We start from the raw sequence: 15,386 nt of genomic DNA, 5'->3' as shown, positions 1-15,386 counted from the left end.
ACATCAACATATTCATGTCCGAAAACATTATTTTTGTCTTACATTTAATAATAAACTTAGACAAGCTCAGTACCGACTCATTTTCCATTTGGTTTATTTTCGTGAATTTGTGTGTGCAAAGGATTGTGGGTGATTTAAGGCCAAGAAGGGGTGCTTCTCAATATCCCTCCTCGTCTCCTCGCTCCTCCGTCCTCCATCCTATGACCCGGAAACCAATCGAGCTCAGCCATCTTGAAGGACATCTCAATTCTCTAATTGCACCGCGAGGAGGCAAGGATCGAGGAGTGAGGAGGCTTCCAGAGGAGCTATGAGCGAGGATACACAGGTGTACTGCTTTGCGGAAGAGTTTTATCGACTAAACATGACGCACGTATCAATTCTCCTCCCCCTTCACATCTGTCACAAACATTTGAATTTATACTTTACTTTTGTAGTTTACATAAACCACACAACTCACATATTTCAACAAGGTATCTTGCTTTATTATTATTTATTATTCATTTCTTAAATAAACTAACTTTAACAACATAAGGGCAGATCCTTTGAGCGCTGCTGATGACGCAGTGAAGTGACGCTCGAGTGATCAAGTATTCCAATGTATAAAAAAGCTTTCATTCAATTCCTCCAGCCTTCCCTCGCGTCCTACAGGGGGTGGAGCTGAGACGCGAGGAAAGGAAGCGAGGAAAAGGAAACGAGGATGCACAAATAAGAAATGAGAAGCACCCAAGGATACATCTGATGCATCCTTCAAAATGAGCTGAATGAAGGACGTGAAACGAACGCTGCCTTCCAAGGATCCTTCAAATTGAGATGGCGACGTTTGATGACGTGGCAGCCGAGATATGCAGCCTTCGTATAGGGTGCAGCCTTCCGTTTGAGAAACACCCTGGGTGCTTCTCAATTCTTATTTGTGCATCCTCGTTTCCTTTCCTCGCTTCCTTTCCTCGCGTCTCAGCTCCACCCCCTGCAGGATGCGAGGGAAGGCTGCAAGGAAAGAAAATGAGGACAGAGGAATCGAATGAAATTTTTTTTTATACTTTGGAATACTTGATCACTCGAGCGTCACTTCACTGCGTCATCAGCAGCGCTCAAAGGATCTGCCCTTATGTTGTTGAAGTTTGGTTATTTAAGAAATTAGTAATAAATAATAATAAAGCAAGATACCCTGTTGAAATATGTGAGATGTGTGGTTTATTTAAACTGCAATGGTAAAGTATAAATTAAAATGATTGTGACCGACGTGAAGGGGGAGGAGAATTTATACGTGCGTCACGTTTAGTCGGTAAAACACTTCCGCAAAGCATGCAACTGTGCATCCTCGCTCATGACTCCTCTGGAAGCCTCCTCACTCCTCGATCCTCGCCTCCTCGCGGTGCAATGGGCTCTATGCACGGCGGTATTTCCGGTGAAGGTCTAAGGATGCTGGATTACTTCCGCCGATCGTAGAGTCCAATGCTATTCCGAGAATTTATATTGGTTTTTATACTCTATTTCTATACTAAAGAAACGTTAGTCACAAAAACAGACACCCCTCATTTTGTTTATGCTTCTTTGTTTATTATATTAAATAAACATAACTATATATAAAATTACATCTAAACGTATTAAAGTTTCGTTTCAAAGACGAGAGGACAGTAAATTTTGAAGACTCTGCCATAATCCCGTTTTCCTCGGTTTTCCTCCGCTTTAAATCTCCCCAACCGGAAACGCAAGAGCATCCTTGCGTCAAACGCGGAACTTATGCGTGCATATAGCCCATTAGAGAATTGAGATGTCCTTCAAGATGGCTGAGCTCGATCGGTTTCCGGGTCATAGGATGGAGGAAGGAGGATCGAGGAGACGAGGAGGGATATTGAGAAGCACCCCCTATCCCTCCACATTAGACGTCCAGAGAGGAGGAGCTGGATCATGTCATTTGATTCTGCAGTGAGTACCACTTGGGAAAACAGCAGACTTCAACCTCTGCAGTGAATTCGAGAACCAGATCTGACCGATTCGTGTCCGAAGTTCCGAACTACCTATTTATATGGGTTTTGTGAACTAGATCATTTTGACAAGATCCAACTCAAAAGAACGCTTCGTTCATGAATTAGCAAGGGGTGCTTTTCACTGAATAATGAATAACTAATAAAAATAATATATTAAGAATATACGTATGTACTACACGTGTAAACAGGCGAAATTAACTTCAATAAGAAAGAACCAAACCCGTTATATTATTCCAACTCTTATTGTTGTAGTGTTCACGAATGGACACGATGTGGCACTAGTGGTCAATCTGACGAGACCAGGAGGTGGAGCTGGACGTCATTTGACTGCAGTGCAGTGACGTGACCGCTTCAAAACTTGTTGCCTCACTGCCCTGTCAAGCAATGACAGTTCAGACAGACTTCTGAGGCAGCGCTAAGTTGATCTACAGCAAAAATAGAGCGAGCTTTGGTGATAACTAAACAAATAATTAATTACTACAATAATAATTTCTCGCTAGAAATGACATCAGAAGTAGAAAACGTTGTCCAAAAAAGTACATTTACACAAAAAACTGACAACCAACCGCATCTTTATTTTTCTAGTTCAACTGAACAACGGCAGCGGAGGAGGATACTTCAGGTGACTTCATATATACTATGCTTCAAACTTAACATAATTGTTAACATTTTTCAAACGTGATACCTTCAGGTAGGCTATAGGTGTGTTCGACATCGGCTGCGGCTGGATGTAACCGATCGGCGAGAGTTGCCGCGTGCAGGCGGGGAGGAGCTGCAAACGGAGACGTGAAGTCGGACACTTTCTGGTTCCCGTAGTGACCGCTCATGTGGTGTTTGCATACTTTACCACAGCTGAAGTGAAATAAATGCAATATTTGCCAAATACACAGATGTTTCAGACACATTTTCATTCAATAGTTTACTACTTCATAGGCTACAGCATCTGTTTGAACAAGAATAAAGTTCAAGCCTATATCAATGAAGTGGAGTCAACGTTGTTTAATCATTTTATTTTGATAAACATGACACAATATAACATCGCGACTACATGAAAATGTAATAGCCTACCCCTGAAGAAGTATAAAAAGATTGATAAAGAATTAACACGAGCGCTGCAGTGATAGCTTCGTCGTGTTTACTCTGAATGAATGAATAAAATCATACATGTATAAAAAAAATACTCAGTACATTATATTATCAGTGCATGCATCACTTTTCTTTCACAGTAATGACTGGTTGTAAATGTAAGTGACTTTAAGCATGTCTCTCGCGACTCGCGGTACTTTGATGGCATTCGTCACAGTCATGTGACAGTGTCGTCGGCGCTGTATCAAGTCGGACAAAATTTCTAACCGGCATGCACTGCTTCAAGTCAGCCACCGATCGGTCTGCGCAGAGCTGCATGAAGTCGAACACAACCATAGGCGGAGTTTGACATTCGAGCCAGGGGGGGCAAAAAAAAAAAAAATCATTGTAGCATTCATTCATTCATTCATGTAGCAATCATTGTCGTTCGGACACAATTAGGATAAATGAAATGTGGACCACTTTTGCACTGTTAAAATATTATCTTCAACCAAAACAAAAAGATTTTTAGTTTTTCTTTTCTTTCCTTTTTTCAAAACACATTGTGGCAATGAGAGTGATTAAAGTTATATTTCGCATTTTATTGTACTTCATGAAACATTTAAAACATTTTGAGACACGGGAAAAATGAACAGTCACACAATAGCCTACTCTCCACGTTTGAAACACAATTGTGGCAATGAGAGCGATTAAAAAAAAAAGAAGTTATTTCGCATTTTGTTGTAGCCATTTCATGAAACATTTAAAACATTGAGACACGGGAAAAATTAACGGTCACCCCACACAGCAAAAGGACTCCGCGGCGGATCTACCGCGGAGGTATCGCGGCTTCCGGAACGGACCCGCGAAACGGACCCGTATCGGCGTCCACTTGCTCGCAGTGACGGATCCGCAACGAAGGCGGATCGCGGACCCGCCGTGGCTCCGCGCTGCATCCGCTCCGCATCCGCCATTAAAACCTTACCTCTGCGGCGGGTCCGTTTGGGACCCGCAAATTGATACATACATCCGCCGCGGACCCGCAACGGACTCATACAATTCTGGCTCATCTGGCCCGGGTCCGTTTTGGACCCGTTTATCTCATTTTTAAAATCCCTTCTGTTCTTGCTGTAGGATAAAATAGGATAAACTAAACTATAGGATAAAACCAAAAACTATAGGGCTAGCCTAGGCTAGTAACTACAGCAATATAGACCTAAGCTTAAATCTGCATCGCCTTGTATTTTTAACCTAACAATATTGTAAATAGGCCTAACATAAAAGTTTCGATACAAGACATCAATTTACTGTACAAAAGTAATCACTACTCAATGGAAATATAAAACTGACATTTACATTTATGGAAAGTTATAGGTTATAGCCTATTCTGGTTTGTTAAGTAGCCTATGTGGGCCAGGCTAATCTACATTCATTTTGTGGTCAAAACCTAATTTAGTGCTTTATAGGCCTAGGTCGGTGTAAACATAACATATTTTATCTATTAGGCTACAACTTCAATGAAATGCTGCACTATGTACAGCTAAAATATCAGAAAATGAATAACTGGTGAACAACAAGAAGTTCAATAAAAAGATGGTTTAATGTTTAATCATTTCTCCTATTACTCCTATTACTCAGTTTGTGTGGATGGAGGCGGGACACGTCTCCTTGTTGCCCGATCTGTAGCCAGGTTGAACCACCTGATAGCATGCTTGGTGACCTGTGCATCTCCGCATCTGTGGCTGACCGCGTCACCGAGTTTTTTCTCACAGCACCTGTAATCAAACAGACAGATATTAACACAATCATAAAATTATATTACATACTGATTAGTTAACACATCTTCCTTAGTAGTTAACAGTAGTGACTTAAGTGTTAATAAAGAATCACCTAATTCCTTATTAGTTATGCAGTAAGTAAGAAACAGTATTCTAAAGTGTGTTACCATAAAGTCAAACAAGTGTTAAGAATCAGGTTTCTGAGAAATATAAATATTGTAGCTTGGTCATGTACCGGTCTGAAAGTAAGTGGCTTTCCTTGAGAAAGGAAGTCTGCATATTTGCAGATAAAAGCACCACAGTCATTTCCATTTGGCTGTTTGGGAATTGCCTAGAAACAAAATTCCAAGTAAGTATAACGGTAAACAAATGGGCACAGTTTAAAGAATATTTGTATAACTTATTATATGAGGGCATGCATACGTTGGTTCTTATTCGGCCGATGGTCCATCTGGAAGCCTCAAAGCAGCAGGCTTTTTTGATTTTGTTCTCCTCCATGAGGTATTTCCTGTTAAATAATCACACGAGACATACATACATGCCTTCAAAGCCGTTTGAGGTTAAAACCAAAGTTGTAATTGGACATAACTCACAACAATATCTGGCAGATCTCATCATGTCTCTGACCATGGAGTCATAGCACTGGAAATAAATTACCTGGTGATAAGCAATGGAGGTCAAAGGTTAAAAAAAATAGTGTAAAGGTAAATATAATTTTTTTACACTTTTAATCATACAGTATAAATATGGAAACAATCTGTTACAAAGGCATTACTATTCATAAATTACTTACAGCCAAGTCAAGGTGCAAAGGAACAAGAACTAGATCATAGAGGAAGAGATCCACTGTTTTGGTCCATTTCTTCACTGCTGCATGGCCTGCAAAATGTCCGTCTCTCTCGTGAATCCCCTGTAAACACACACAGGTGTCTGATGCACATGTAATACAGTTAGGACAGGTATCTCTCGTGAATCCCCTGTAAACACACACAGGTGTCTGATGCACATGTAATACAGTTAGGACAGGTATCTCTCGTGAATCCCCTGTAAACACACACAGGTATCTGATGCACATGTAATATGCCATTTTAATAACTGACAGTACATTTGACTAATTACCTGTTTTTGTATAAACAAGTGCATCATTTTTATTCTGTAAACGCTATTTCTGTCAAATGACGGTTATTAATAATTATGGCAGATTTAAAAAAAATAATTATTATTAAATCAATAATTATATCGATTAGCTCTATAAAATCTACATTGTTTTTATTTTAGATGTATTGAGGGTAATTTGTTTTGTGTGGATATTCATGCATGCATTACAGCACATTCATTAAAATCATTAATTTAACCATTGTGAATATCCGAGGGTAACTTAACGGTTGCTTCACGACTAATTTCAAAGTTCCATTCGACTGTGACACTAGGAGGCGAAATGCGACAATCGTATGCGAATGTCGTGTGCAGTGGAAAGGCGGCTATTGGCTGTGCTGGGGCAACTGCACATCCAATGGCGCGGGCGCCTCTGACGTGCGAGCTGCGTGCGACCAATGAGCCAACTCTACGTCATTACACGTCAGAGCCCGCCAAGGGGGCGCCAAGTCCCCGAATTTTCCATTATAGCAGGTCTTCGTTCATTCATAGTCTGTCTGACATTTATATTTTAGAAGCTATGTGTCTGTCATGGATTTGCACTGAATTGATTCTCAAAAATACGGAACAAAGTGCGTTCCGTATCAGTTCAATACGGAACAAGACTTGACTTTTATGTGTCAAATAAGCTGTCATCCCTCCCTCTCGAGCAACTGACAGGACGTCGTCCCACGCGAAGTCATGGCAACCAAATTAAACAGGGCGAGTAGGCCTACTACTTGTCACTGAATCTTATTTATAGTGTATATAATATATTATAATATATTTGCCTATAGGCAAAGTAACGAACAGCGTTGAAATCCGCACTCACGTGGGTAGCGTTACCGTGAAATATGACAGCTAACGTTACAGTTTATTGGAAAATAAATTTATTTATGAATTTGATAAATTTAGTGTTTACTGCTATCAGTCCCAAGACAAGAAGCTAACGTTAGCGAACGCTGCAGGGACCCTCTGCCTGTGACTCCCCGCTGCAGGAGACGCTGCTCCGACACGCTGTATTAACGATACTGTTTTAAAACCAACATGATAAACGTAACGTTAGCTAATAATGTTCACTTAGCGTTTTGATTTGTTGTTAAACTATGTAATGCACAGCTAGCTAGAAGCTAGCGCTAAATCATTATCCACGAGTGAACATGTTTAAGTTGTCAATAATTTCAAACAACGACATTACGATAATTTACATGATGATAAAAAAAACAATGTTTACAGTCAATGTCGCAATATATAACTTATATATATAAATAACTTACTTACTCAAAAGAGGGTTCAGCGCAACCGTGTCCCAGCAAAGAAAGGCTCGACTGATGATCGGCTCCTGGTGTGCTGTAACGTTAGTTCAACCGTTAGCAGCTACAGTAAAGGCGCGTCCGCGTCCTAGGATCCGACATGGGTCCGCACTGGATCCGTTGTTTGACAGTAGAATTTTCGGCGCCTCCCGGAGGCGGAGCTGATCCTCTGGGCGGCCCCAAAACGAATGTGACAGTTACGCGGGTTTGGCGACTTGAACGCGGATCCGCTTAGGAGTCTCCTGCTGTGTGGGACATAGCCTACTCTCCACTTTTGAAACATATTGAACAGCATATTGAAAGCAGTGTGTTGAGTTTTTCTCCATCTTAAGCAGTTATTTGGCAGAGAAATAAAACTTACAGACCTAGATATTGCTCAGACTAGTGCAACAGTAATTTTCGTTTTTTTGCGTCCTGCGTCGATAATGGTCTCAGGTGAGAGCTTGGCCGTAATGTCGCTTTCGATGTGAAGGATCGCAAGAGAAGAAAACCTGGCTGCTCCCATCGTCAACCGCAGCCTGTTCTTTATCCTCTCATGGAGAGTCGGCCTGGCATGAATAATACAGCGGTTTTAGTCGTTTTTGGGGATCCATGTGAACGGACGTGTCTGTACGCGAAAAACACACAGGAAATTCCTCACTTACCGCGATACTTTGAGATCCGCCAGTCGTGAGAAAATTAGCTTCTTTTTCAATACAGTAATTAAAAATAATTTAGCCTTAACTTACTCATTATACCCGCAAAAATGATAAGATAAGACAAATAAAATGAGAAAATATGAATACAGTATTTTTTTTTTTTTTTTCAAAGCACAAGGCAGGCATTAATTGGCTCTGGTCTGGGGGGGCAGTGCCCCCCCTAGCCCCCCCCAAACTCCGCCTATGAACACAACTATTCTCAGGAGACAGGAGGTGAAGACGCGTCATGATGAATTCAGCATTTTGGACGCAGCCAATGACGTCTCAGCCCATCTCTCAGCTGCTTTTTGCTCAGAGGATATGGTCAGAAAGGATGTCAGAATTAGTTCAGTTCACCATAGGCATTCGTAAATCACTTTTGTAATTCTGAATTCACCAATTCTAGGAAATTCTGACCTGATCCATGTGAGTTTCTACATGATCCAGCAGGCTGGGGAGTTTGTGAGGAGGTGCATAATTTCTACCATCAGTGAAACATATAACCCAGCAGTCGGTTACACAAAACTACCCAACACTTTGAAAATAACCCAACAAACAGCCATAACCCAGCAGTCTGGGTAAAAAAAAATAACCCAGCCAGTTTTAGGTAGGCCTATAGGCCATATCATACAACAAACTTCTTTTCATTCTGCCTCTCCAAACCTCTTCATATGTTCTCTTCTTTCCTTCGCTTTCCCTCCTTTAATCGTCTTGCTCAATACCAACTGACAGGTTGTGAATAGTAGCCACACACAGAGCAAAGCCTTTGACACGTTCACAAAGGCTGCACTGAAGTAACAGAGCACATGGTGAATACTTTTCAGTATCCTCCCTTCCTCGGAGCACTTTCAGAATATTCCATGGAAATGTTTTTATATGCGTGTGCGTGTTTGCAGAAGCTGCCTGGGTGGTTATTATCTGTTACATTCTGTTAGTATGGGAGTGAGGAAAGAGAAAGGAACACATTATAGCAAGGGCTATGATATAAGGGCTGTAATTCCCTCCTAGGTTAGAGAGATCACACAAAGATGCACATACACACCCTGTACATTGAAAACTATGGGGTGAAAACAGTATCAAAACCTCCCACAAATGCACGCAAGAGATCCACACACGTGCACACACCAATCTACAAATGATTATACATTATTGTCTTTGCTCTCAATCCATAAATGCTTTATCTGTAACTGTAACTTCATGCACAACAAATCACGAGTCTTTTGCAGGGTTGTTCTGCCCTAAGAATGTCCATGAATATGCACTTTTGTATTTGTGGAATCTTGTAAGACGGTCGTTCAGCGGCCTTGATTCACAAATGCGCACAAGCCTATCTGTCCCCTACATTACCTGCAAAATTACTCACTCAGATAACTGAACTCTAATCATTTAATATTTCACTAAATATCATATATAAATCAAGCCTGATTTTTGCGGTTTTTTATACACATTTACCGTTATGAATTTTGATACTGTTTGGTTTGTTAGTCCGTTGGGTCAAATTGCTTTCTCACCTCAAATGAACTGCCCCAGAGTTAATTTTCATTAGGGCCGAGACCACCTCATCCAGGCGATCTGCGGATCTGAGCGCGATTGCAGTGTTCATACGCCTAAATTAACCGAAGGGAGAAAACGCACCAGGTTCCGAAACAAACACTCCAAACGAGCCAGGTGTGAAAACACCTTTAAACTGAAGCAATAGAGGAACAGAGCTAAAATAGGCAGAATTTGTTCTAGAGAGGCTACTGTCCTGCAGAGTTAAGCTCCAGCCCTGATAAAAACTCAACTGCCTGTAGCTTTCTAGTGATCCTGAAGACATTGATTAGCTGGTTCATTCAGCTTCAGCCTGCCAAGCGTGGCCCAATACTATGCTGTGAAACATTAGTTCCTATAGATTTATAACAATCAGAATGCAGATCCGCTGTTTATGAGAGTTGATTGTAGGAGCCTCACCCTCTTTTTCTTTAACGTAATGTGTATGAAGAAAGTGCAACAATGCGTTTTGTCAAATTAATGAATCATAGACTGTGATCTATGGTCTCCTTTCTGATATATCTGCTCTTCTGCAATTCTTCACTTCCTCTTTTCCTTCATCCTGGCCCTTGTTCACCTTCCCTCAACCCTTTTCCTTATACTCCCTTCCTCCTACTCTCTCCAACCTCTCCCCTCTTTCTAGCTGGTGTTCCCATGGTATTGTGATCGTAAGGTCAGGGACTCGGGCTGCTCTGTTAATAAAGCCAGTTGGAAGGATTCCCAGGGCCTGTGCAAAAAATAGAGGAGCTACTGCAAATAAACAGAGTACACAGACACACACTCTCAAACTCTTAAAGTGCCTTGAACACACACACACACAAAACCACGAGGCTGGCTCCCAGCCAAAGGAGGCTCAAAATTGCAAATTCAAGACATTGCTTGTATTCAAAACAGATTCAAGTAGAGGCATGCATGCTATAAGACTTGCGATGAAAAAAGTGTCTCACAGGTAAGTGCAGTAATACCAGAGTCGTTCATGCACTGACCTGCAATTCTGCTCATTCTTTCACCCATAATAAATTCTAGTCTTAGCTAAAGAGTTCGGTTGCAATGAAATAGGGCAGGGTAAGGCAGTACAAATCCATATAGTTTCACATATAATCCACATAAACCATCCATTGTTTGACTGCCTTTGTGCTTATATGGAGAAGAAAAAAAACACAGCCAGACTTGAATCAGCATTTATTCACCATTATGTTTCTGTCTCTATATCTTATCCTGTAAGTCTATTGTAGTGTGTACAGCAGCAGCAGCAGCAAAGATCCACTTAACATCCACAGTATAGTATCTGACAAAGCCCAATAAGAAAAATGTCCTCTGGTGCAAATCTGAACAGGTGTTAGAGGCATATGATTTTTCTACGGATGTGTAGAAAAAGTTATTAATGATTCACTTTTACTGAAAGGCAGCAACGTTACGCTACAATATAGAGATAACATTTGCAGCTGTTTCCCCTTCAGACTAAAACCATGATGCATTTTTATGGTAAAATGTCTTTGTCAGGAATGTCATATATTTATGCAATTTTGAGTTTAATCGTCAAATTCCGAGTAATAATTCAAGTTTATATTTTTCATGAACTAAAAATAGCATTAATATTAGTCAACATGAATGATCACAGTATTTTGCTGTGGTGGAGTAGAAAAGTATTTTAGAGATATTTATTAAGGCATGTGTGGTTTTTAGTAATGCATCATTTAAATTTACATCTACTATATTTACCCAATTGCTTGTTAAACGGTCTAACCTTTAAAATTCTATTGTACTTTTACTTATTGTTTTTTTTTTCTTGTTGTAATTGTGCTTCAGTGAAGCAAAATCATAAGATCATCTGTCTTAATTAAATATAACTGCATATATGAGTTATACACGTGGCACAAACCACTAACACACATTGATGTAATCAATAAAAATGACATGTGAAGATATTTTCATATTGTCTCTTTCAAATCCTTTGAGTAAAGTGGCTGTGAGAACTGCTTAATTCACATACGTCTGGTTAATGTAGTGGTAAGTTTTAGTAAATCCAGAATAAATACTAAAGAGTTTTGATCAATAATTCTATGTCTAACATTCAGGTCCCTGTTCAGTAGGAGAATAATAAATGTAATGAAATTAGTCTTTAAGCTTACAAAAATAAATACTGAAATTAGAAAGGTACACCATAGGATTTAATCTGTTAGTGGATTTAATTGGTCTTTAGATCAGATGTATGTCAGCAAAGTTAAGTGCACGGAACTATGACTTCGTAAATAGATTCAGCTTTGGAAATGGAATTCACAATGTAAGGATAAAATTGGAAGACAATTCACTAGTAACGAAAAAAGGAACCAAGAATCCTAAAGAAAGACCCACTAAATACTCTGACACCGTGTCTACATCAGACACGAGTGGCACGATGCGACAAAAGCAAGTAGAACCCATTATAATCAGTGATGCTGATGACACTGGATACAGTGCGACGAGATGCAACAAATTTCCAACAGAAAATTGCTCCCCTTTTATATTTCTGATGTACTCCAAGCGCTCGAACTACTTCTGCTACAAAGGACAAATGGATTTGCAATGGTCCACTGCGGACAGCTTCTAGCGGCGTGACAACAACGGCTGCGTCCGGTATAGACACAGTGTCAGAAACAATGGCTACTTAGAACAAAACTTTTCAGACAAAAAACAAAAACAAAAAACCTTTGTACATTGTTTCACATCTCAAATAGATTTTTTTTAAAGGTGCACTATGTAACTTTTTTTTTGTTCAAAATGTATATAGTGAGTATGGTACGGTATGCCTAGAATAAGTGTTTATATTTGGACTATTTCAGACTGAGCGGGGCGACAACTGCTGCAGACATACATAAACGGAGAAGTAGCTCTGGACGCCTCAAGATGCATGCAGTTTTGTTTATTAACCGCTAGAGCATCAAAAGTTACATAGTGTACCTTTTAATATGAGAACTGATGAGTTTAAATGAATACAGTAGGTTTTCTTAGTGCTGTTACAGTGCAAAGATAGCATCACAAAATGCTGATTGCAATATGACTGTTTCTGTTAGTATTTGTTCTTTTAAGCCCACCTCGTTGACAGTTTAAAGCACTTTTTGCAAGGTAAGTTAGAAAAAAGTAAAGAGTTATTTATTTTAATTCAACAAGAAAATAATACTACAGTCTAAATCTGTGAACGGCAAGCATAGAGCGTTCTCAACCCCTGTGGGGTGGGTTACATGGGGGATACCAAGGTAACACAAGCCCTTCTTTTGGCCCCATCGCTCATGCTCAATCGGAGAAAGGAAAAACTACTGCTGCATGAAAAGTGATCATCTGTCAATGCCTGAGGGATCGCAGACACCTCAATAACAACCAAACACAGAAAAAATGAGTATTTTATGAAAGGAAAACATTCCATATTCCTGTTCAGTGAAAAGCCAGCCTTTGGGTTTCTGTTTCTGAACAATGAAGACTACTCCCCATAAAAAAAAAGAAAAGAGAACGTTAAAATCCCAGGGTGTAGACGCACAGGCCTCCTGGCGCGTGTGCGTGTCCAGATCATTAGGGAGGAGCTGCGCATTTTTACCCGATTACACAAATTGCAACAACACAGAGGGGGGAGATGATGTCATCGCTGCTCTGAAAGAGGAAAATGTCAGTTTTTCTTTTCCTGTAGTGAATCCAGGAGGCATGTAGGATGTTGCTCTGTAATAGTACATACTGTACACTCAATGCAGGTAAGTTTGAGATGTGCTTACTAAAATGCTTTCAGATCAAATGTTTCAAAATGTATCTAAGAGTAGATCTAAAGCCAGAATTGTTGCATTGTTTGTAGTCCAAAAATAACAGAGATGAATTAAAACAATCCATTTGAACAACAGAGAAATCCAATGATGAAACCGATTCAATTTTGATTGGTTCAAATCATGTAGTTTCCAAAGATTAAATGCATAATGAGCAAAAAAAGGACAAAGTCTCCAGGAAATGCCATTGTACAGCAGGTAAATGAGTTCTCTCAGATGGAAAAATGTTTTGATGCATGAAGAAAAATGTGATTAGCTCATTTATATATCTCACATCTCTTTGTTCACTTTCAGGTATATATCTCTTGTCGTCCACTGGGTGTAAGTCGCCCACTGAACGTCCCTGTTCTCTCATTGTCCATGATCTGAAGCACATCCTCTAGGATGGATGGCCCCAAGTCCAGATGGAGGGAAAGCATAGAGCCGGCGTTGGACAAATACGGCATTTCTCCCCCATCCCCATCCTTTACAAATTTCTCATCTTCCTCTGGACTCTGCCCAAATGTGTGCAGATTAAGTGGATAGCGGTTTGGAGATGTATGCCGAAGCGATGTATGCGGTGACAAGTTCCTCTCTTCCAGGTGCAGTCTGGGAGGTTTGGGAGGTGGAGCGAGAGACGGAGATGTTGGGGGCGATTGAGTTGTTATCAGGGCTGTTGGGATCTCAGCATTCACCGTTCCTGCTGAAGTCACAGCCGGAAGTGTGAGCGCCTGCACCCCTCCAATGATAGGCAGTGACAGGGCATTTTTCAACAGAGGCGAGCTCTCGCTGGCTGGCGGGTGACTGCTTACACTTGCTGTGCGACTTAGTTGGAAGGACCCTTGATGACTTTGCTGCCCCGGTAACAGGTGAAATTTACCTTGTAGGAAAGACAGGTCACCGAAAAGATCGTCGGCACCTCCTCCACTTCCAATGTGGATGGTGTGTCTGAAGTCTCCCAGCGGAGGACTGATCATGTCGGATGAAAGAAGGTCACGCAGCTTTTCCTTCTTTCCTTTACGGCTTCGTCGCTTAAGGTATATGGGAGCCTTGGCCGACATGTCTGACCCACTGCGTCCTCCAGCACAACAGAGAGACAGATCTTGCAGCAGGGTGAACGGACAAGAGGAAAGGCGAAGAGAATAAATGGACTGAAGAAGAAAAAAAAACACAATGCACTTAGCATTCAAATTCAATCCAACTGGACAGAGTCAGGATGCTTTTTTGATTCTTTCTCATGAAAAATTCTTCATTGGTTCAGAGTGTCTCTTTATACATAAAGCCCAAAATCCACATCGGCAGGCCACATGGAGAAAGACAGTATCAGGACAACAATTCTGACATCCTTATAGACACTCCCAGTCCAGTCTGCCTGCAGTTTTGGAGAGAAAGAGAAAGAGTGTTTAGCACATACTGTAGTGCAGTGGTTCTCAATCCTGGTCCTGGGGAGCCACAGCTCTGCACAGTTTGTATGTCTCCCTCATTTAACACACCTGATTCAGATCATCAGCTCATTAGGAAAGAGCTTTATTAACTGAAGTGGGTGTGTCAGATATAAAATGTGCAGAGCAGTGGCTCCCCAGGACCAAGATTGAGAACCACTGCTGTAGTACATACTAACTGAACACAAAGCATTGATTTAATCATAGACTTTCCCTTCACAAGAATAAATGACATTTTGAAATCTATTAAATTCTCCTTGTGGTGAAAATCAAGTTTGTTATGTTGTTTATATGTCTATGTGGTGTTTTCAATATGCTTTAAGACACTTTCGAAGACATTTTAAAATCTGCTCCAAAAATCTGATCTTTTTGCTTGCTTGCTTGGCATTTGCCTTTTATTTACAACTGAACTGAGACTTAGGCTACTTCAAAGTAAAAAACCACAACAAAACAATTATATCAAATTACACAAAGATGAAACCCATCCAAATTCAAAGTGAGCGGCACATCTTACAACACGAGTTCTTTAGGTCAAAGTTAAAAGTGAGATTTACTTAGAAAGAAAGTTTTTTTTTTTACAAAATTTAATAAGAAGTGAGAGATGATAAACAAACTATAATTTGGCAAAGAGTCAGAGCAAATAATCAGAGTTTGTTGTTAGTCTTGGCATGTTTGACTTGCACACATAGGTC

General features: G+C 40.4%; 1 protein-coding gene across 1 annotated transcript; it reads right to left on the bottom strand.

Annotated features, from left to right (window-relative positions):
- Positions 1-13,548: 13,548 nt before the first annotated feature.
- Positions 13,549-14,454, bottom strand: cdc42ep2 (CDC42 effector protein (Rho GTPase binding) 2). Its single transcript, XM_056237830.1, has one exon. It carries the CDS (start codon positions 14,311-14,313, stop codon positions 13,564-13,566), a length of 750 nt encoding a protein of 249 aa, XP_056093805.1. The 5' UTR covers positions 14,314-14,454; the 3' UTR covers positions 13,549-13,563.
- Between the last annotated feature and the right edge of the window lie 932 nt (positions 14,455-15,386).

Source organism: Rhinichthys klamathensis, unplaced genomic scaffold (genome assembly GCF_029890125.1).
Source record: "Rhinichthys klamathensis goyatoka isolate OS25496 unplaced genomic scaffold, OSU_Roscu_1.1 h1tg000501l_1, whole genome shotgun sequence".
Lineage (NCBI taxonomy): Eukaryota > Metazoa > Chordata > Actinopteri > Cypriniformes > Leuciscidae > Rhinichthys > Rhinichthys klamathensis.
The sequence above is the reverse complement of the archived record's forward strand: the minus strand, read 5'-3'. Positions and strand labels throughout refer to the sequence as shown.